Here is an 18,527-nt window from a genome sequence, read left to right as displayed (position 1 = left end):
TGTTTGATGACCCCTTTAATCATAGGGAGAATTTGAACAGATCTCTGTCTGTTCGAATGTATCTAATAGGAAATCTTCCTCTGCCTCGTCATAGTGCATGGTGACCCCGTGGAAAATGGCAGCTCTGTTTAATAGGTGCACAAATCCAATGTTATCTTCTGGGGAGAAGGCTTTGATGGGTATGACTGTGGGTCAGGAATGTCTGGCACATCCTGTGGGTTTGGGTACTCCCAGACTGTCACCTGCAGGGTATGGGAAAGGCTCACCTGGGTCTATCCCTCCTCCTAAACTATACTCATCATCATTTTGAGGTGAGTGTAGTGATAAAAGAGGAGAATGTGAAGGAGAAATCTGTGGTGAGTTGTTAAGAGGAGCAGGAGATGAAGGAGAAGGAAGTAAAGGTGAAGAAGGGTGCATAAGGGATGTGGCAGAGTCCTTCTTGGCAGGAACCACAGGAGAGGATGGTTCATCTGTCTTCCTCTTCATATGTGGTATGGTGGCCACCTGACCTGTCTTAGGGTCGATGTAGATCGTCTTTTGCAGAGGATCTGGCTGGAAAAGTTCTTCTGTTTGAGGAACTTTTGTCAGCGCCGATTTTTTCGGTGCCGGACGAGGTTGCTGTCTGTCTTTAGCCTTAAGAGGTGTTACAATGTCTTTTGGCGTAGTTTGACACCGAGAGTGTTGTTTTCGGTGTCGTGGGCTCTTTCGAGGGCTTGGGCGCATCAGAATCAGGCCTTTTTGGTTTCGGTCGGAATGGAAGCTGGTCTCGCCGGCTTCGAGGCGTCGGACGCTGGCTTCGTACCCTTGTCTTTAGAAGGTGACGGTTTCGGAGCCGAGACTTCGCTTGCTTTCAGTGCCGAGGGAGCTGGTGGTATCGGCACATGCCGTTTGCTGGGTACCGAGGTACCAGAAGGCTTGGTTATCTTCTTTGGAGCCGGGCTCGATGGCGGGGCTGCCAAAGTGGTTTTTCGGTACGCGACTGGGCCCAGGAGGCAGAGTGTTGACCGCTGCCTTCGTTCTGGGTGCTGTGTGTGGTGCAGGGGCAGTAGTACTCATGCGCTGACCCGATGGTATGGAGTCATCTGGATCGTCTGCCTCTGATACGATCTGGAGATCATCTGAATCTTCTTCGGGATCGAGCTGAACCTTCTCGTCGAAGATATCCACCTGTTCCGGAGCTCATCTCTACATGTCGTGTCGACTGGCCCTCCGATCCCTGATGGTTTTCTTGGATCTAAAGACGTGCAGGCTGTACAGCTGGATTCGACGTGTTCTGGCGATAAGCACAGATTGCAGAGCTCGTAGTGGTCACTGCGTGAAAACTTTGCTCCACACCAGGGGCATTTCTTAAATGGCGTACTTTCCATGAGGTGTGGGCCTCACGGCGTGGATAGGCCCAACACGAGCGACACCTTAACAATTGGATTCTTTCTCAAAATAAATCTGTTCTTTTGACCCTCCCTGTCTGACTCACTTATCCCTTTAGACAGGGGCCACTCACTCATCCAGACAGATTAGGAATCTGTACATGAACATTGCTGTACACTTCCTTCTGTGTTGTTCTGAACAAAATTTAAAAAAACATCCAGTAGATGCGAATTATATAAGATATACAGAGAAATATGTATATATGTTATAAAGAGAGATGTGCAACTCACCTTCATAATTAATGGATCTATGTAATCAGCAATATTGTGACCCTCCCAGATTTCAGGCAGCTTGTCATATTTCTCGGATGCATTCATTAGATCCCAGTATTCTGAAGTAAAAAAAAGTTACGTCCATCACTCAGCAGTTTTACAAGTGTATTTACATATTTACAATCTAGGTTTTTCAAATAGGAACAGTACCAATCCATGGGTATATGATCATGAAATGAAGAGTAGTTTGTCTCACTGAGGATTGCTTACAAAGCCTTCAAAGGAGAGTAGGCCTATCAGTTATACCTTTAAAAATTGTTACTTACATAAAATAGCTATGAAGCTTGAATAAGTTCTAGAGTCGCATACTCTAGAAATGGCTGCAAAGCGACTCGCTTGAAAAAAATCAATAAACAGTCAAAAAAAGAATCTTTCATAGTTTGTTTCAAAAGTATATCTAATGATTTCTTGTTGAGTGACCAGGAGACGTTCCTTTTGGACTTTAAGGTACTGTCGTCCCCCAGAAGAATAGTGAAACATCCTTGCCATGTAGAATGCTGTTAAGTAATACCCAGAACATACTCTAGTCGCTCTGGGATAAAAAGGAGAGATAGGGCATGTCTGGGATTTGGGTAACTGGGTAGACACACAAACATATCAAAGGGAGGTGGCCTCAGGGCAGGAATTGCAAATCTATGTGGTACTGTATTTCCAAATGCACATTAACCAGAGAGATCTTAGCAATGGTTAGGCTCTTTATAGAAGATGGTTGTCTACAAATGTACAATCAGGTGGTAACATTTGCCTCACTCTTGGAGTACCCTTCCGAGAACTATTCTGGGAGTGATCAAGTGTGGCACCTTCAGGATTCTGGATGCCCACTTTTACCTACCTGCTCGATTATCTATGTTAGGCACCTGGATGACAACTCTCTCTCTAAACACAATAAGGCATCCTGTATCAGACCCCTGGAAGTCGCTAAAGAAGATACCGTCTAGCTACAGGGAAACCAAACCCTTCCGATGAGTTACAACACCTTGTGTACAAACAGGGTTTGGTGTCAAGCGGGAGAAAAGATGATCAAGAATTGTAGGAAAGTGGGTTTCTGTTGCAGTATCCCCCCATACTTTTTTTGCCAGACTACTGATGCACTTTCACTTGATGTGCCCTGGGTCCCTGCCAATCAAGTTCTCAGTGCCTGTGTTCTTTCCCCAAAACTAACCCAATTGGCATCTCTGGCCACAGGTCAGCCCCTGGTAAATGGTACCACAGGTACCCAAGGCACTGTGACCAGGGAAGACCTATAAGGGTTGTAGCACTTATTGTGCCACCCGTAGAGGCCCTGTATCTCTGCACACACACACACACTGCCTTCGCAGGCTGAATGTTTTGGTGCAGAACAAAGTGAAGAGCTGACATGGCACCGACTGCCCTGGTATAGATCATTCACCCCTCTGGCAGGGTGCACTATACCAGTGGTGAAGGTACAGGTGCATTAGCATATGCCCCCCTCCCACTGGAGAGTGGAATAAAAGGTGGTGTACCCACCCCAGGGAAGGAGCCTATTGGTCCCAACCGTTTACCAACCTGTAACGTCCCTAAATCTAGTATTTAGGGGCACCCTTGAACCATGCTTCCCCAGACAAGAAACCAGAAGAAGAGAAGAAGGACCTAACAGCCGAGCCGAAGCTAACAAGAGAGGGACGCCACTGACTTGGCCCCAGTCCTACCGGCCTGTCTCCATCTCGAACCTGCTCATGTGAAATTCCGGTGTGTCCTGCAGCCAGAAACCTCAAACACCGGAAGACCTGCCAGCCTTCAACCACAAAGACTTTGTCTCCCATGAACACCGGATTTGTTCATCTTCAACCTCTGGCTCCGGCCAGACATCGCAAATCCGCCCCACTCTGCACTCACCGTCCACGGCCCAAGTGGCAAACACCACTAGGAGGTCACCCCGGCGATTCTGACCCGAGATCTGGCGACCCTTGACCTGCCTCCAGCCGATGCCTGCAGCCTAAATCCAGAAGGTCCCCCCAACGGCAACCAGGACCTGGTAAGAAGACCAGATCCGAAAAGGCACCCTTGCACCAGACGCCCCACGGCCTTGGGTGCCCAAACCAACTGTGCCTAACCAACTCGTAACTTCCCAACTTACCTCTCGAAATGTTGGTCACACCCAGAAGACCTTCGTCCCAAAGCCTGCAGTGCCTTTGCAAACCGGAGGTTTCCCACTGAAACGAAGAAGGCGCCAGACATTGAAACAGCACCCGGCCGCCCTGGTGCTGCTGAGGGTGCACCTTTGGTGCTACTTTGCTTCCTCATTTGCCCTGAGCTAAAGTCCAGGAGTTCTGTTCCCACAACAAAGTGGCCTGCTTGCCAGTAGCCACCAATCGGAGGCCCCTTATCCCCCATTGAATAACATTGGGTCTCAGCACTCTGCACCCAGCCGCCCTAGTTCAGCTGAGGGTGTAACTAGAGTGCATTTTTGACCCTGGGGGCTCCCCTCGAGTCCACCCCCAGAACCTCAACTCCACCTACCAAATACTTACCTCAAAACCCATAACACTATTTTCCTCCATAGGATAACAATGACTGTTTTTCTGTGAAAAGTGTGGAGTTTGAAAACCTAAAGAAATTCTTTAAAATTGTACTGTTTAACAAAAACGATTTCACTTACCTGTTTACAGGTAGTGTCCCAGCGTAAAATCCAGGTATACTACTCGGGGTAAGACAAGTAATCTAAAAGTAACTTACCTGTAATCTTACTGAAAATCCCATTTAAAGTATATGCACTGGATTCTGAAAACCATTGCATTATCAGTAAAACTACTGCCATCAAATCAAAGTACATTTACAATTGCAATCAAAACTGTGTTACAATTTATATATTTTCTGCAAAGTACTTATCACTTAACGGTCTCGGACCTGCTTGGTTCTAAAAAATAAAATACCTAAAAGATTTTTTTTTTATACAAAACAACTTATCTGAAGTTCAGTCTGAGTGTGTGAATGTATTTGCTGACTGAGTCTGTACGACAAATGCTTAACACAGTCCTCCGATACTGCCTTACGGCTCGACCGAACCACCACAAATAGAGAGTGAGGTGCTATCTAACTTTACCTCTGCCTACCTTTGGGTTTCCACTGGGCTGTGTGCACACTCTACCTCACTTTGGTATAGTATATACAGAGCCAGCTTCCTACAAGAATGCCAAGGCTGTCATAGAAAATATGCTAAAATATTGGCCCATGGAAAGAATACCACAGACACCTGAACTGGGTACATGAGGAAGATGGAAGAGAGACTGTACAGGCATCCAGACTCAGTATGGAGAATAAACATCGCCACAGTGGACATGAAGGGGTATGCGAATGCAGTTGTACTAAATAATGGTATAAGCTTATGATCAAGAGTGGGAGCGCTGGTGTATCGCCTCTTCCCCATTACCCTGTCTCTGCAAGTAACAAAATGGTCACTTACCGGTAGGAGTAGTGTAGCAGAAGAATTTTCTGGATTCACATGCTATGCATAATTCCATCATCTAGTGGATGGGGTTCAGAACTTCACATTTGCAGTCCTTTATCTGTTTTTTTGTGACTAGTCCAACCATTTCATTTTGCAGCATAAATCTATCCTGAATTCACATGCTGTACATAGGTTTTGTAGCGGTTTTGATCACTGCGTGGTGGGTTTAGAATGAGGTTCAACTTGCAAACAAATGCTTCAAACTGTGTCCCATCTGTGATTCTCTATTAACTTGGATGTCAATGCATTAATGTTTTGCGTATGTGTGACCTAACCACCATTTGGCTGCCATGCATATGTCACGTTCATCAGGAAGGCGGAGGTAACTCCATTCTTCCTTGACTAGCGTGCTCTTGCCTTTGTTTCCAGTTGCTTACCAGCCTTTTTGAGGAACGTTTGGATTGTTTGAGCTATCCACCTAGCGATGGTGCTCTTGTTAACTGGCATCCCTTTTGTTCTGGTCTGCTAACGATACAAAGAACTGCTTCCTTTTCCTGATTGGCTTTGTTCTCTCCGGGAAATACATTATTGCTCTGTGAGCCTCCAGTGCATGGATGGCTCTTTCGGCTGAATATTTGGTTCTTGAAAGAAGTTAGGTATTTGGATTGCCTAATTTATGAGAAACCGTGATTTGATCTTTGGCAGGAAGAGTAGTTTGGTTCTCATGACTATCTTGTCCTTGTGCATTTGCAGGTATAGCTCCTGGCTGGTAAGTGCTTGCAGCTCACTTACCCTGCGTAGCAATGTCATTGCAATTAGGAAAGCTGTAGTGAGCGTGGTGCATTTTAGTGATGTCCTGCGGAGTGGTTCGAAGGGGCCTTTCATCAGTTGTGTTAGCAATACGTTTAAGTACCAAAATGGGTGTTGGTGCATATCTTGGCAGGGCTAGTCTATAGGCCCCTCTCTAGAAACAGTTTAACCAATTGTGCAGTGAAGGAACTTCTCCCCATGTGTCCTCTTGCATAGGCAATTATCGCTGTCACATGTACCTTTAGGGACGTGTAGGATAGTTTGCTGTCCAGCAGGTGTGTAAGGTATCGGTTGACTGTGGGGGTCTCGTGTCTTGTCCTAGAAGAGGCCTGCCTTGTGGCACCACTTTGTGTACCTCACCCATTTGTCTGTGCAACATTTTCTTGTAGATTGGTTTTCTTGCATTCGAGGACTGCACAGCTCTCTTGGAGGCTCAAGAGTCTAAACTATGTCCAAAGGAGCCTTGAATAGTAAATAGCAGAACAGGTATAACCCCGCCCCCCTCCCATTTTTTACTACTAGATGCTGGTTTTCAAATCTGAGAGCACAGTGACCTCAGTGCCAGTGCTTTTCCCACTACAAGTAAAAGTCTCATTGTAAAACAACTGGCCAGGACTACAGCATGAGTGAAAACATGACATGGCATACTCACTGTGCTCCAGGCCAAAGCCACTGTATGTAATAAATGCAAGTCACATCTACAGCAGGCCATGTGAAAGGTCCATTTCCCTAAACTGTACAATTATTCCCCCAATTGGCAACACCTTTAGCACCTCCTATAGGTCCATAGTAATGGTTCCCCTCATACCTAGGACAAAGAGGATTAAAAGGGTCCCCAAGGGCAGCATGTTTTGCAACCCTTTAAAGTGGTCATATAGAGGGTGTTGTCCCCCTAAAGGTAGGTAATCAAATGGCTACTACCCATCACCCACTATAATGTCCCTAAATCCAGCATTTAGGTGGCACCCTCATAATTCTATCGACCTACAAAAAAAAGGTCGTCACTGAAGAGCCGCGAAAAGCAAGAGTTGAGATGCAGCAGCTGACCTGGCGCCAACCCTACCGGCCTGACTGCTGTACTCGACAACTGTGCCAACGTCACCGCGTCCTGCAGCTGTTCTGTCTTCAAAATCAGCCACGAGACCCCCGGATTGCCGAAAACCTGTCACCAAAAAGCACCACTGCACTGAGCCCCCCAGCCTGAGTCGAAGTGGGCCAACGAGGTCCTGAGAACCTCCAGAGCTGAATCCCACCTTGGGTTGGCCCAGATAAGTCCCCCAGTTGCTGCTTGCACTCTTTTGTGCAGTAACCAACTCTGCCGCACAAATCACCACTGCACATGAACACCCGCAGCTGATGTGGATCAACAGTGGCGCTGTGTGCCCAAGACTGTCAAGATAGGAGCAGCCCCACCCACCACCCCCGTTGGATCAGCCTGACTGGCCCCCCCCAGTCCCTACTTGCAACCTCTTTTCCCTAGAACAGTTTCCCACTGAACTCAACAGGGCATCAAACACCAAAAAGCTCCTCTGCACTCGGACGCCAGAGGTGACCAAGGTGGCCTGTTGGTGCTGCTATGGCCTTTGCCCCATACTGACCTTAACTATAGAAGATTAGTCCTGTGAGTCACTGCGAAGTACAATATTGCATTAATCAAAACCAATGTATTTTCCTGTATTCTTCAAAACTACTAGCTTAGAAGTACTTGCACAATACCAAAATTATATATAAGAATAATTGTTACTTGCCTGTAAACAGGTGGTTCTCCAGTATTGGTTCAAATCTGACTGTGTGGTGCTTCGCACCAACCCAACTTTTCTGCCAAAGGTGCCTACGGATTTCCATCCAAATGAACCTGTTTTCTTAAAGACTTTCTTTGCCGATCCTCAATCTCCGGCAGAGCAACGATTGCACTCTTTGGACATCAAAAGATGCCTTACATTTTACATCAACAGGACAGCCCCTTTTCGCAGGTCCGATCAACTGTTCATTGCCTATGGACGCATGCGTAAAGGGCGCCCTGTTACCACGCCAACTATTGCAAGTTGGATTTCTTCAGCTATTATCTTCTGCCATCAGTAAACCGGCAAGCCTCTACCATCTTCAGTGAGGGCTCATTCCACCAGGGCGATGTCATCCTCTACCGCCCTGTTTGCTGGTGTGCCGCTTCATAAGATCTGCCGAGCAGCCACGTGGTCCAACAGGCACACGTTCACGAAGCACTACAGCTTGGATGCCATCAACGAGACGGATACAGCAGTGGGACAGGCAGTACTTAGTCATCTTTTTAACTAAGGTGAGCCTCTGTCATCCCTCCTCCACTATGGTTTTATATGATTGCTATCAGTACTTACATGAAGTTTGCAATCTGGACCTTCTAAAGCAGCCTCCAAGCATAGAAGCGTGCAGGATAAGCCTTCTCCTTTTCTAAAAAGGAAGAAACTTTAACTGTCTGTGGCTCCTGCGGTGTCTTCACCACCTCCTACTACCTCTACGCCCACGAGACCTGGCTTGCAGGCGTCTTCTGCTGCCTCCCATCATGTTTCTGCTCCGAAACATGTTTCATCGGCGACGGGAGTGTCGACGATCGTCCCGACGACAAGATCTGCCATCTCCGGATCGTCGACGGTGACAGTGATGACGACATCAGCCTCCGGATAGTCTTCGATGGCAACGTCGAAGTCTCCCATGTTGACTAAGGTATCGCTTAGTAGACGATACCTATTGCCTCGTCGTCGATGAAGAAATCTGCTTAGTCGTCAACAAAACATAGTCGACGAAAGTTCACAAGAAATCTTCTTCGTCGTCTTTCCAGTCGATGACAACTCAGTCGACGGCGGCTTCATCAACGCCGACTACTTCGTCGACGAACTTACCGTTTACGATGGTTCCGTCGACAGCGGCTCTGTCGACGGTGAATCCTTCTGCAGCGACTTAGTCGACGCCTCTGCCATCATAGTCGTCGGCACCGTCGACGGTGGTTCCTTCTTCATTTGCTTCATTGCCTTTTGGTGCCTTTGTCTTCCACCGGGTCTGGCTCTTCCGCCGCCGACCCCTTGCACCATGGTCCTCAGCGGCCAGTTGACCAGCTTCCCATCCCAGATCCACAGCCTCCATCGCCCATGTTTGCCACGGGCTCTGAGCAGGACTCTGACTCTCACAATAATGTGGGTGATTCCTTCAGAGTGGCACGCAGTCCTTCAGATTTAATCATCAAGTGCCAGGATTATGGTGATGACGACCAATATTCTCAGGCAGAGGAACATTCTGCGCAGGTTCCAACTGCCACACTGCCTTTGTCGCTCATCTCAAATCTCAAACATATGTTGGATGACTACAACCGGCGTTTCCCGCCCTCTCCACAGGGTTCGCCTGTGCCTCATGCGCCTGCGGCGGCTCGTGTCACTGTTCCACCACCACAGCCACCAACGCCTTCTCCTCAAGTTAAGACGTCACTGAAAATACACACTACGGTGTACCCTGTTGATGATGACGACGACGTCATTCCAGAACGGGAAGATGGAGAAGTTCACGATGATGATGATGATTATGACGACGACGACGATGCCACCCACATGGCGTAGTGGGACGACTACCAAATCCAGACACCTTCCCCATCTCCGGTGGAGCCCGGGGACTCGCCTCCAGTGGACATTGCAAGTTTCCATCAGCTGATGGATAGAGCGGTCCAGCGCTTTAAGCTGCCCAGAGTCCAGAGGGAGGAGGACTGTTTCCTCTATGATTTTTAAAATCAACCGTTCAAGCAAGTCCACACTATACCCATCATAGATTTTATATGGACTGAAGGGATGAAATTAATGCAAATTCACTACCAGCACAACTGCCTCGCCTTGAGAAAAAATACAAGGCGCCCATCAGTTCTCCAGCGTGCCTTGTTGCTCATCCAAAGCCTGACTCGGTGGTCACTCAAGCTGCACAACGTCGTTCCCGTAATCCGGCATCTCCAATTACGGCTCCTCTGGATCGGGAGGGTCATCGCCTGGACGCTATTGGACGCAAATTCTCCACTATGGCATCCACTATGGTGAGGGCGGCTAATACCTTAGCCATCTTCGGCCGCTACGACCGCCAGATGTGGTCGGACTTGTCTACCCTGGAGGCCCTCATCCCTGACGCTTCCAAGGTGGAAGCCTTAAAGATTCCGCAGGACGGAGAGAGGACATCGGAGGAAATTATTGATTGCGCAGTTGACATTACGTGCACTGGCTTTCGTCAGCTTGCTGGCGCAGCGGTCTTGCGGAGGCAGGGTTGGTTACAGTCCACCTCTTTCCGCCAGGAGGTACAAGCCAAAATCCTTGATATGCCGTATGATGGTGAGTTGCTTTTTGGGGCGCATGTAGATGAGGCATTACAGTCCATTAAGAAAGACACTGATACTGCTTGCTCATTGGGGACTTTACAGTTTAGGAAGCAGCCTTTTCGTGGTGCTTGCGGACGCGGCACGTCCTCAACTTTTCATGGAGGAAACACTCAATATCGCTCCTACCACCAAGGTAATCAACGTTACTCATCCAACCAACAGCAGTCCACCCGACACCAGTCGTCCAAATCCTACAGGGGAAAATCCTCATATAGAGGATCCACTCCCAAACGGCAATGACTTGTGTATCCCCCCCAGTGTTGGAGGTCGAATCTCCCTGTTCTTTTCTCAGTGGTCCTCCATCACCTCGGACCGCTGGGTTCTGGACATTGTGGCAAAGGGCCATGCTCTAGAGTTCATCAAGATTCCTCCTCCCACTCCACCGTCTGGCCCGCCTCCTACCCACCTCAAGGAGCTTTTCCATCAAGTTCGTCTTCTAATTCAAAAAAGTGCACTTGAAGAGGTTCCCAAGTCTCAAAGGGGAAAGGGTTTCTATTTTCGTTTTTTCCTAATACTCAAGAAGACGGGAGACTGGCGACCGATCCTGGATTTGCGAGCACTCAACAGGTATCTCAATAGCCAATCCTTCCGCATGCTTACGCTAGTAGAGATCTTGCGTCTTCTCTCCATGGGCGACTTCATGACCACCATCGACCTTCAGGATGCTTACTTCCATGTTCCAATTCTCCAAAAGAATCGGAAGTACTTGCACTTCCGGGTGGGACGGAGAGACTTCCAGTTCAAGGTGTCTTCACAAAAGTATTGGCTCCAGTAGCGGCTTACCTGCGTCTCCAGGGCGTCAAAATCTTTCCATATCTGGACGACTGCCTTCTCAAGTCAGTGTCTCGCAAACAGATGCTTCAAGGCACTCGCCTTTGTCAGGAGGTGTTTCGATCTCTCGGCCTAGCCATCAATGCCTACAAGTCCGAGGTTGAACCGGCTCCCCGCAGGAATTTTCTGGGAGCCACTTTAGACACAATGCTTACAAAGGCATTTGTGTCCCAAAAGCGTCAAACAAAAAATCCTCCGCTTGCGGTCTCTGATTCGGGCAAAACTGTCAGTTTCAGTCCGGATCTTAAAGTCATTTCTGGGGATGGCATCGTCTTGTATTGCACTGATCCCAAATTGCAGGCTACGGACTCGCCCCATTCAGGAGGAATTGGACGTACAGTGGCGTCAGCTCACCGGTTCTTTCAACGACCTCTTTGGTGTCACCGCTCGCATGCGCACAGCTCTCCAGTGGTGGGCACAACCATCCAACCTTGCAACAGGGACTTCTTTCCTCTCCACCACTCCAGAACTCACGCCAACAACGGACGCCTCCTTAGAAGGCTGGGGTGCTCACCTTCAAGGCCACTCCATCAAGGGCAAATGGTCTCTGCTTCAGTGTTCTTGGCACATTAACAGGCTGGTGTTGATGGCCATTTTTCTGGCATTCAAGTCGTTCCATCCTGTGATTCAAGGGGAATCGGTGCTCATTCAGACGGACAATACCACCAGTATGCACTAGGTCAACAAGCAGGGAGGAACCAGGTCTCCACTCTTGTCTCGCCTGGCTCAGTCGATCTGGGATTGGGCAATCCGTCATCAAGTAAAGCTGACGGCGGTGCATCTGCCGGGCGTCTCCAACATCCAAGCGGATTCCCTCAACAGGTCCACGTCGTCTACCCACGAGTGGGAGTTGCATCAACCAACTCTCGACCTCGTTTTTCAACGGTGGGGTCATCAGTCTCTGCATCTCTTTGCAACCCTGGAGAACTGGATATGCCCATCTTACGCAAGTTGGCATCCCCACCATGGGTTGTGCGGAAATGCCCTTTTGATGAATTGGTGCGATCTATTCGCCTACACTTTTCCTTCGATTCCGTTGGTGCCTCGTGTGCTGTGGAAGATGCAGAGGCCGCCATGCCACAATCTCCTGATCGCCCCCTGATGGCCCAGTTCTCGGAGTTGCACCTTCTGTCCCAGTGCGAGCCCATCCTCCTCCATCCTCAACCGGACCTCCTCAGGATGGACAAGGGTCAGATTTGCCATCCTAACCCCTCCTCTCTACAATTGTCGGCCTGGAACCTGAGCACCTTGAATTTGCTCATTTAAATATCTCGCCGAAATGCAGAGACATTCTCGCTCAGGCCAGAGTTCTGTCTACCATTAAGACTTACAAGCTCAAGGGGGGCGTGGCTTGAGCGCCGATGAGTGAAGCGGCGTGAGCCGATAGCTCCTTGCCAGATCCCGGAATACATCCTTTTAAGATCCTGAAATCTGATGTAATCAGAGTGATGAGTGTCGGAAATTCGGGGCATAACGACCCGACCGACTTCACGTTGGATGATGCACCACTGAAAGCACTAGGAACGTGGTGTACCACGCCTGCCTTGCCCACGTTGGAGCAACCAGGATGAGCGTCATGGAGTGTTGTCGCAGTTTGCCTGCCACTAGCGGGATGAGCGGTGCTGGAGGAAAAGCGTACGCAAATCTGCCTGACCAGTTCATCCATATCGCATTGCCCTGAGACTGCGGGTGTGGGAAACTGGCGGCGAAGGTTTGGCATTTTGCGTTTTCCTGTGTGGCGAATAGGTCTATCTCTGGATGACCCCATTGCTGGAAATATGGTTGGAGCACCGAGGGGTGTATCTCCCACTCGTGCATCTGATGGCTGTGCCTGCTGAGCAGGTCCGCCATCTGGTTGCCGTTGCCCGGGAGATGTTCCGCCATGAGGAACATGTTCCTCTGAATGGCCCACTTCCACATACTCTGGGCTAGATGAGACAATTGAGGAGAGTGTGTGCCTGCTGCTTCTGGATGTAATACATGGCAGTCATGTTGTCCGTGCGGATCAGCACGACTTTGTTGCACAAATGCAACTTGAATGCCTTCATTGCCATGAAGATTGCCATCAGCTCCAACAGGTTGATATGCATCTTTTGCTGCTGCGTCGTCTATAGTCCCTGCACGGTATAATGGAGGACATGCGCTCCCCAGCCCTGGAGAGATGCGTCCGTTGTCAGCACTATTTGTGGGACAGGCTCTTGGAACGGTCGTCCCCTGCAAAGGTTTTGTGTGTTCCACCAATGCAGAGAGTTGTATGCGCGACCGGTCACAAACACTAGGTCTTTTAGAAGTCCATGAGCCTGGTTCCACTGTCGTGCTAAGCACTCTTGAAGGGGACGCATGTGTAGCCTCGCGTGCGGGACTATGAAGATGCAGGAGGCCATCATACCCATCAGCTGCATAAATACCTGCGCTGGGAGTGAGTGCTGGGGCCTGAACTTCTGAATCAGCAATTGCATGCTGTGAACTCTGGCAGCGTTGGGCTGCGCTGTCGCTGTCAGAGTGTTTATTGTCGCACCTAGGTACTGCTGCATATGTGCGGGTTGAAGGTGTGATTTTGGGTAGTTTAGTGAAAATCCTAGACTGTGAAGAAGGTGAATTGTGCGGGCCATGTGGCTGGCACACTGATGGGCTGACTTCGCTTGGACAAGCCAGTCGCCCAGATAAGGATAGACATGGATGTGTTGTCTCCGAAGGTGCGCAGCCACTGTCGCCAAGCACTTGGTGAACACCCTGGGGGCAGTAGTGACCCCGAAAGGTAGGACTTTGAACTGGTAATGCTGGTTGTTGACAGTGAACCTGAGATATTTCCTGTGACTTGGGTGAATGGGAATGTGGAAATATGCATCCTTTAGGTCTAGGGTTGCTAGGAAGTCCCCCTGACTGAGCAATGGCAGAACTTGTTGTAAAGTCAGCATGTGAAAATGTTCTGACAAGATGTACTGGTTCAGGGGTCTGAGGTCTAGAATGGGACGCAGAGACCCGTCCTTCTTTGGGATTAAGAAGTACAGCGAGTACACCCCTGTACCCTGCTGTTCTAAAGGCAAGAGTTCTATGGCCCCTTTTTGCAGCATGCAGATTACTTCTTGCTGCAATAAGTGCATGTGCTCTGCGGACATAGGACGGTGCCTTGGGGGTATGTTGGGAGGAGTGGAAGTTAGTTCCAGACAATAGCCGTATTGGATAAGTTGTCTCACCCACCTGTCTGTGGTAATGCCTTCCCAGACTGGCAGGAACTGCTGGAGTCTTCCCCCGACCGGTGTTATATGGTCTGGGGCAGTGACAAGGCGTCACTGTTTATTGGTGGTGGAGGATCTGGCATTATTATTTCCACGTCCTCTGCCTTTGGTGCTGTTCCCACTATATCCACCCCTGTTATTCTTGTTATAGGTGGTCTGTGTGCTCCCCTTGTTGTATTGGGCTTGCTGCAATGCTTGACCTCTAGAGGCTTCCCTGTTACCGGAGCGACAAAAGGAACCGCCCCTGAACTGTTGTGACTGCAGAGCCCCCATGGATTTTGCTGTCTCAGTATCTTTTTTTATCTTTTCAAGGGTCGTGTCTACATCAGGACCAAAAAGAAAGTCAGGGTTAACTGGCTGATTGAGCAAAGTTGTTTGGATCTCTGGTTTAAAACCAGAGATGCCGAGCCAGGCATGCCATCTCAGCATTACACTAGTGTTGATGGCCCTAGCTGCAGTGTCTGCTGCATCGAGTGCACACTTGATGGATGCATTTGAAATCAGCTTTCCTTCCTGTATCAGCATTTCTGCTCCCTCCTTATAAGCATCAGGCAGGTGTTGTAGGAGCTGCTCTAACGTGTCGTAGTGGGCCCTATCATATCTGCTAATAGGGCCTGTGTATTTGAGATACTCCAAATATTAGCCGTTTGAGCCACTACACGTTTGCCAGAAGCTTCCAAGATTTTGGATTCTTTGTCCGGAGGAAGAGCATCACCACTTGTTTGAGAGTTTGCTCTTTTGCGAGCATTAGCCACTACTAGGGAGTCCAATGGGAGCTGGCCTTTAATGTACGTAGGGTCCACAGGCGAAGGCCGGTATTTCCTTTCAATCCTTGGGTTTACAACCCTTGCCCTGATGGTCTCCTTGAAAATGTCAGTAGCATGTTTAAAGACACCCTTTAGCATAGGCAATGTCTTTACTGATCTTTCTGAGGTTGAGAAGGTATCAAACAGAAAGTCTTTCTCCACTAGGTCAGCGTGCATTTCCACGTCATGTTATTGGCTGCCCTTTCAATCAATGCATTAAACGCCGCCGTGTCTTCAAGTAGGCGAGGTCTTGACAGTATATGACTGAGTATCAGGCGTGGTGTGTGGCTATCAGGGTCAACAGGGTCAGTCCAGGGTGGAGGTTCCTCCTGATCTGAGTCAGCAGGATAAGTAAATTCATCCTCATTGTATCCCTCCCCCACATCCTCATTGGTGCGTGTGGGAGAATAGGCATAGTGTTGTGCATATGACTCCACAGGTTCAAAGAGAACAGGTGAGGTGGCAGAATCCCTTTTCCTTTTGAGAGGGATTTTGTATGACTCCAAAGGATGTTCTGGAGCGATTTTCCGTTTGTGGATGGTGAGTCTGCCAGAATCCGAGTCGATGAAGAGCTTCGACTGATTTTCATATGAGGGTGCCTGGAACACCACCTCCTCCTGAATGGACTGAGACCTGGAAAGTACCGACACCTTCTTGGACGTCTCGGTACTCTTCTGTGGCTCGAACGCTTTGGGTCGAGCGGTTGGGGGCAGTCCGTATTTAAGTGGTGGAGGAAGCACTGGAAACAAACCAACCTTTTTTGAGGGTGGCGTTGTCTTCGATCCGACTGACTTCGATGGATCACCAGCTTGCTTGCGGCCTTGCGTCGACTCAAGCTCCTGGTGCGCAGCAGGCACGGTCTTTTGCTTCGACGCGATATGCTCTTTCGGGTCGGGTTTGTTCTTCGACTCAAAGGCCTTGCTTAACATTGGCTTGGAGGCTGTAAGCTTCGGATCGACAGTTAGCCTCGAGTCCTTTACCACTGTCGCCATGTATGGACGGCGAAGGCGTCAAAATGACGTGCTTGACCGTAGAGACAGGCTTCGGGGCCCCGCTCTTCGGGCCGACGCCCCCTTGTGACCCCGAAGGGTTGATGACACTTTTAGACTTGATCGTAGCCAACGAATCCGAGGCAGTCGATCAGAGAACTGTCTTCAGCAGTTTTGGTTTCGATTTTGCATCTGTCGGTTTCTGTGGATCGACCAATGGCTCCTTAGAAGTATTCTTAGCCGGGCCTTGACGCGGGGCTGTAGAATGTGGAGTAAGATCTTGGCTAAGGCCTTCCGGCGATGCCTCTACCTGAGCCGTAGAGAGTACAGTGTCAGTATTGGGCCCCGCGACTGCGGGTGGGTCTTGCTCATCGCTTGAGTTGTCATAGACGGCTCCGATGGCCTCTGCGTCGTCTCCTACCTCGACAACGTCTTCTTCCTGGACGTAGTCTTCTTCTTCGTCAACATCGAAGTTAGAGTCTTGCTCCGACGCAGTGTTCGACTGCTGGTCAGGAACCTCTTCATCGACGCCTTCATCATCATCGGCCTCGAAGATGTTCTCCAGGTCAGGCGCCGTTTTCTGCGCCGACTATCGTGCGGCGCGTCGAAGCGTCTTCTTAGACCGGAACGTGGAACATGCCATACAGCTGGCCTCGTCGTGGTCCGGAGATAAACATTTATTGCACACTGGGTGCACGTCAATGTGAGGGCATTTGGAGTTTCAGGCGGGGCTCCGTTCCATCGTTGATCATTGTTGGGGCCTTTGGTGTCGAAAAGGCAAACGGCCTTCGACGTCCTGTTCGAAGAACTGGATCAAGTATAGGCACCGAACAAGAGACAATACCGACGCCCCGAAGGCCTTTTGGCCTTGCGAAAAGTGTTTTATATCGATTCCGAACTTGAGTCAAGAAAGTACATCCGAACCCAATGGCCGAAAAAAACAATCTGAAGATGGAGAGGATGCCCATGCGCACTGTAGTCCAGGGGAGGAGCCTTCTATCTCGTGATACTTCGAAGACTCTGCCAGGACAACAATGTGCAATCATCAGGACCCAACACTAGGCGGCGATCTATGCACAGATATGAATTCAACAGCCCACATGCCTCGAATATATATATTACCTACTGGCGGTCGCCAGTAGGTAGTTATAGTTAGGATTTTTTTCAATGCAAAATCTCAAAATTCTATTGTGAATAACTTTGCCACCGGTTGACGAATCTGCCGCCATCTTTAGTCTCGGTAGGATCGAGACATATGAGGTGGCAAAAACAAAGGGGGAAATGACCATAAGGGGGCAGAGAAGACCCCCCCTGACCCCCTAGGTTTGATGTGGGGGCTATAAAAGGGCCCCGCGGGGCAAAACTTTTTTTTTTTTTTTGATTTGCGCGGGGGGAGCGCCCGGTACGCGCACCGCGGAGCGTACCGGGGAGCGTTCCATGGGGAAAAAAGAATGATAGAGTTTTAAAAAAATGTAGCCTTTTTTTATAATTTGGAGGTAGTTCTAAAAAGAAGTTTTTTTTCTTCTTTTTGTTGTTTTATATTTTTTATGTTTTTTGAACATTTTGTTCTTTTTTTGGGTTTTATGAACTATTTTGTATTTTTTTTGTTATTTTTATGGGAAGAAACAAAAAACAGGGAATTGAAAATGGCTCAACTGGAGTAAAAAACAATTAGGAAAAAATTAGGGTTTTTTTTGGGCAATTGTGGTTGTCACCAGCAAGGAGGATGAGCTTTAGGCTCTGCTCACCATAGAAGATGGTCTTACCACAAAAAATACATATGACCCTAAATTCTCCAAACCGTGGTTGTATGTAAGGGATTGTCTCCCTGGTCTCTGGTCCCGATGGAGTGGGTTGTTTTCATTTGGAGGTGCTGGGTGTAGATTGGGGACTGGCCAGTTCTCTCATCTCTGCGGCAGCATAGTTGTTCGGATGCTTGCGCTGCATGTGCCTAATCATGGTATTATTCCAAAATGAATATTTTTTATTTGGGTTACCCCTTGAAAGTTCCATGTCACAGATAAGGCAAGTCACCTTTGCCGCATTCACTTTCTTTTTTCCCTCAGGGATGGAAAAAAAACTCCCATACAATGTGTGGCTTGGGTTGGTATGGGGTATTGTGTTCTTCCAGCCACCTCCTCCTCCTCCCCTCCTCCTCCTCCTCCTCTTCCTCCTCCTCCTCTTCCTCCTCCTCCTCTTCTTCTTGACCACCAATGTGATGTTGTGGTGGTCCTCTTGGTGGTGGTGGTGCAGATGCTCCAGCTGATGCTGCTACTGTAGCCATTTCAAAGTACAAAATATACCTCAAAGATTTCAAAACAGGTCTTCCTCAGTCAAAGGACAAAGTCAGAATAAGGAAAAA

The 18,527-nt window shown here is 48.9% G+C and overlaps 1 protein-coding gene across 1 annotated transcript in view; it reads right to left on the bottom strand.

Moving 5' to 3' along the window:
• Positions 1-18,527, bottom strand: part of GTPBP4 (GTP binding protein 4) — a 211,195-nt gene that overhangs the window by 53,607 nt on the left and 139,061 nt on the right. The window contains exon 13 of the mRNA XM_086951152.1: positions 1,659-1,759. Within this exon, the coding sequence (XP_086807278.1) occupies positions 1,659-1,759 (101 nt within the window). The remainder of the gene's footprint in view (positions 1-1,658; positions 1,760-18,527) is intronic.

Source organism: Lissotriton vulgaris, unplaced genomic scaffold (assembly GCF_964263255.1).
Source record: "Lissotriton vulgaris unplaced genomic scaffold, aLisVul1.2 SCAFFOLD_314, whole genome shotgun sequence".
NCBI lineage: Eukaryota > Metazoa > Chordata > Amphibia > Caudata > Salamandridae > Lissotriton > Lissotriton vulgaris.
Note: the sequence above shows the minus strand (reverse complement) of the source record. Positions and strands in the feature narration are given on the sequence as shown.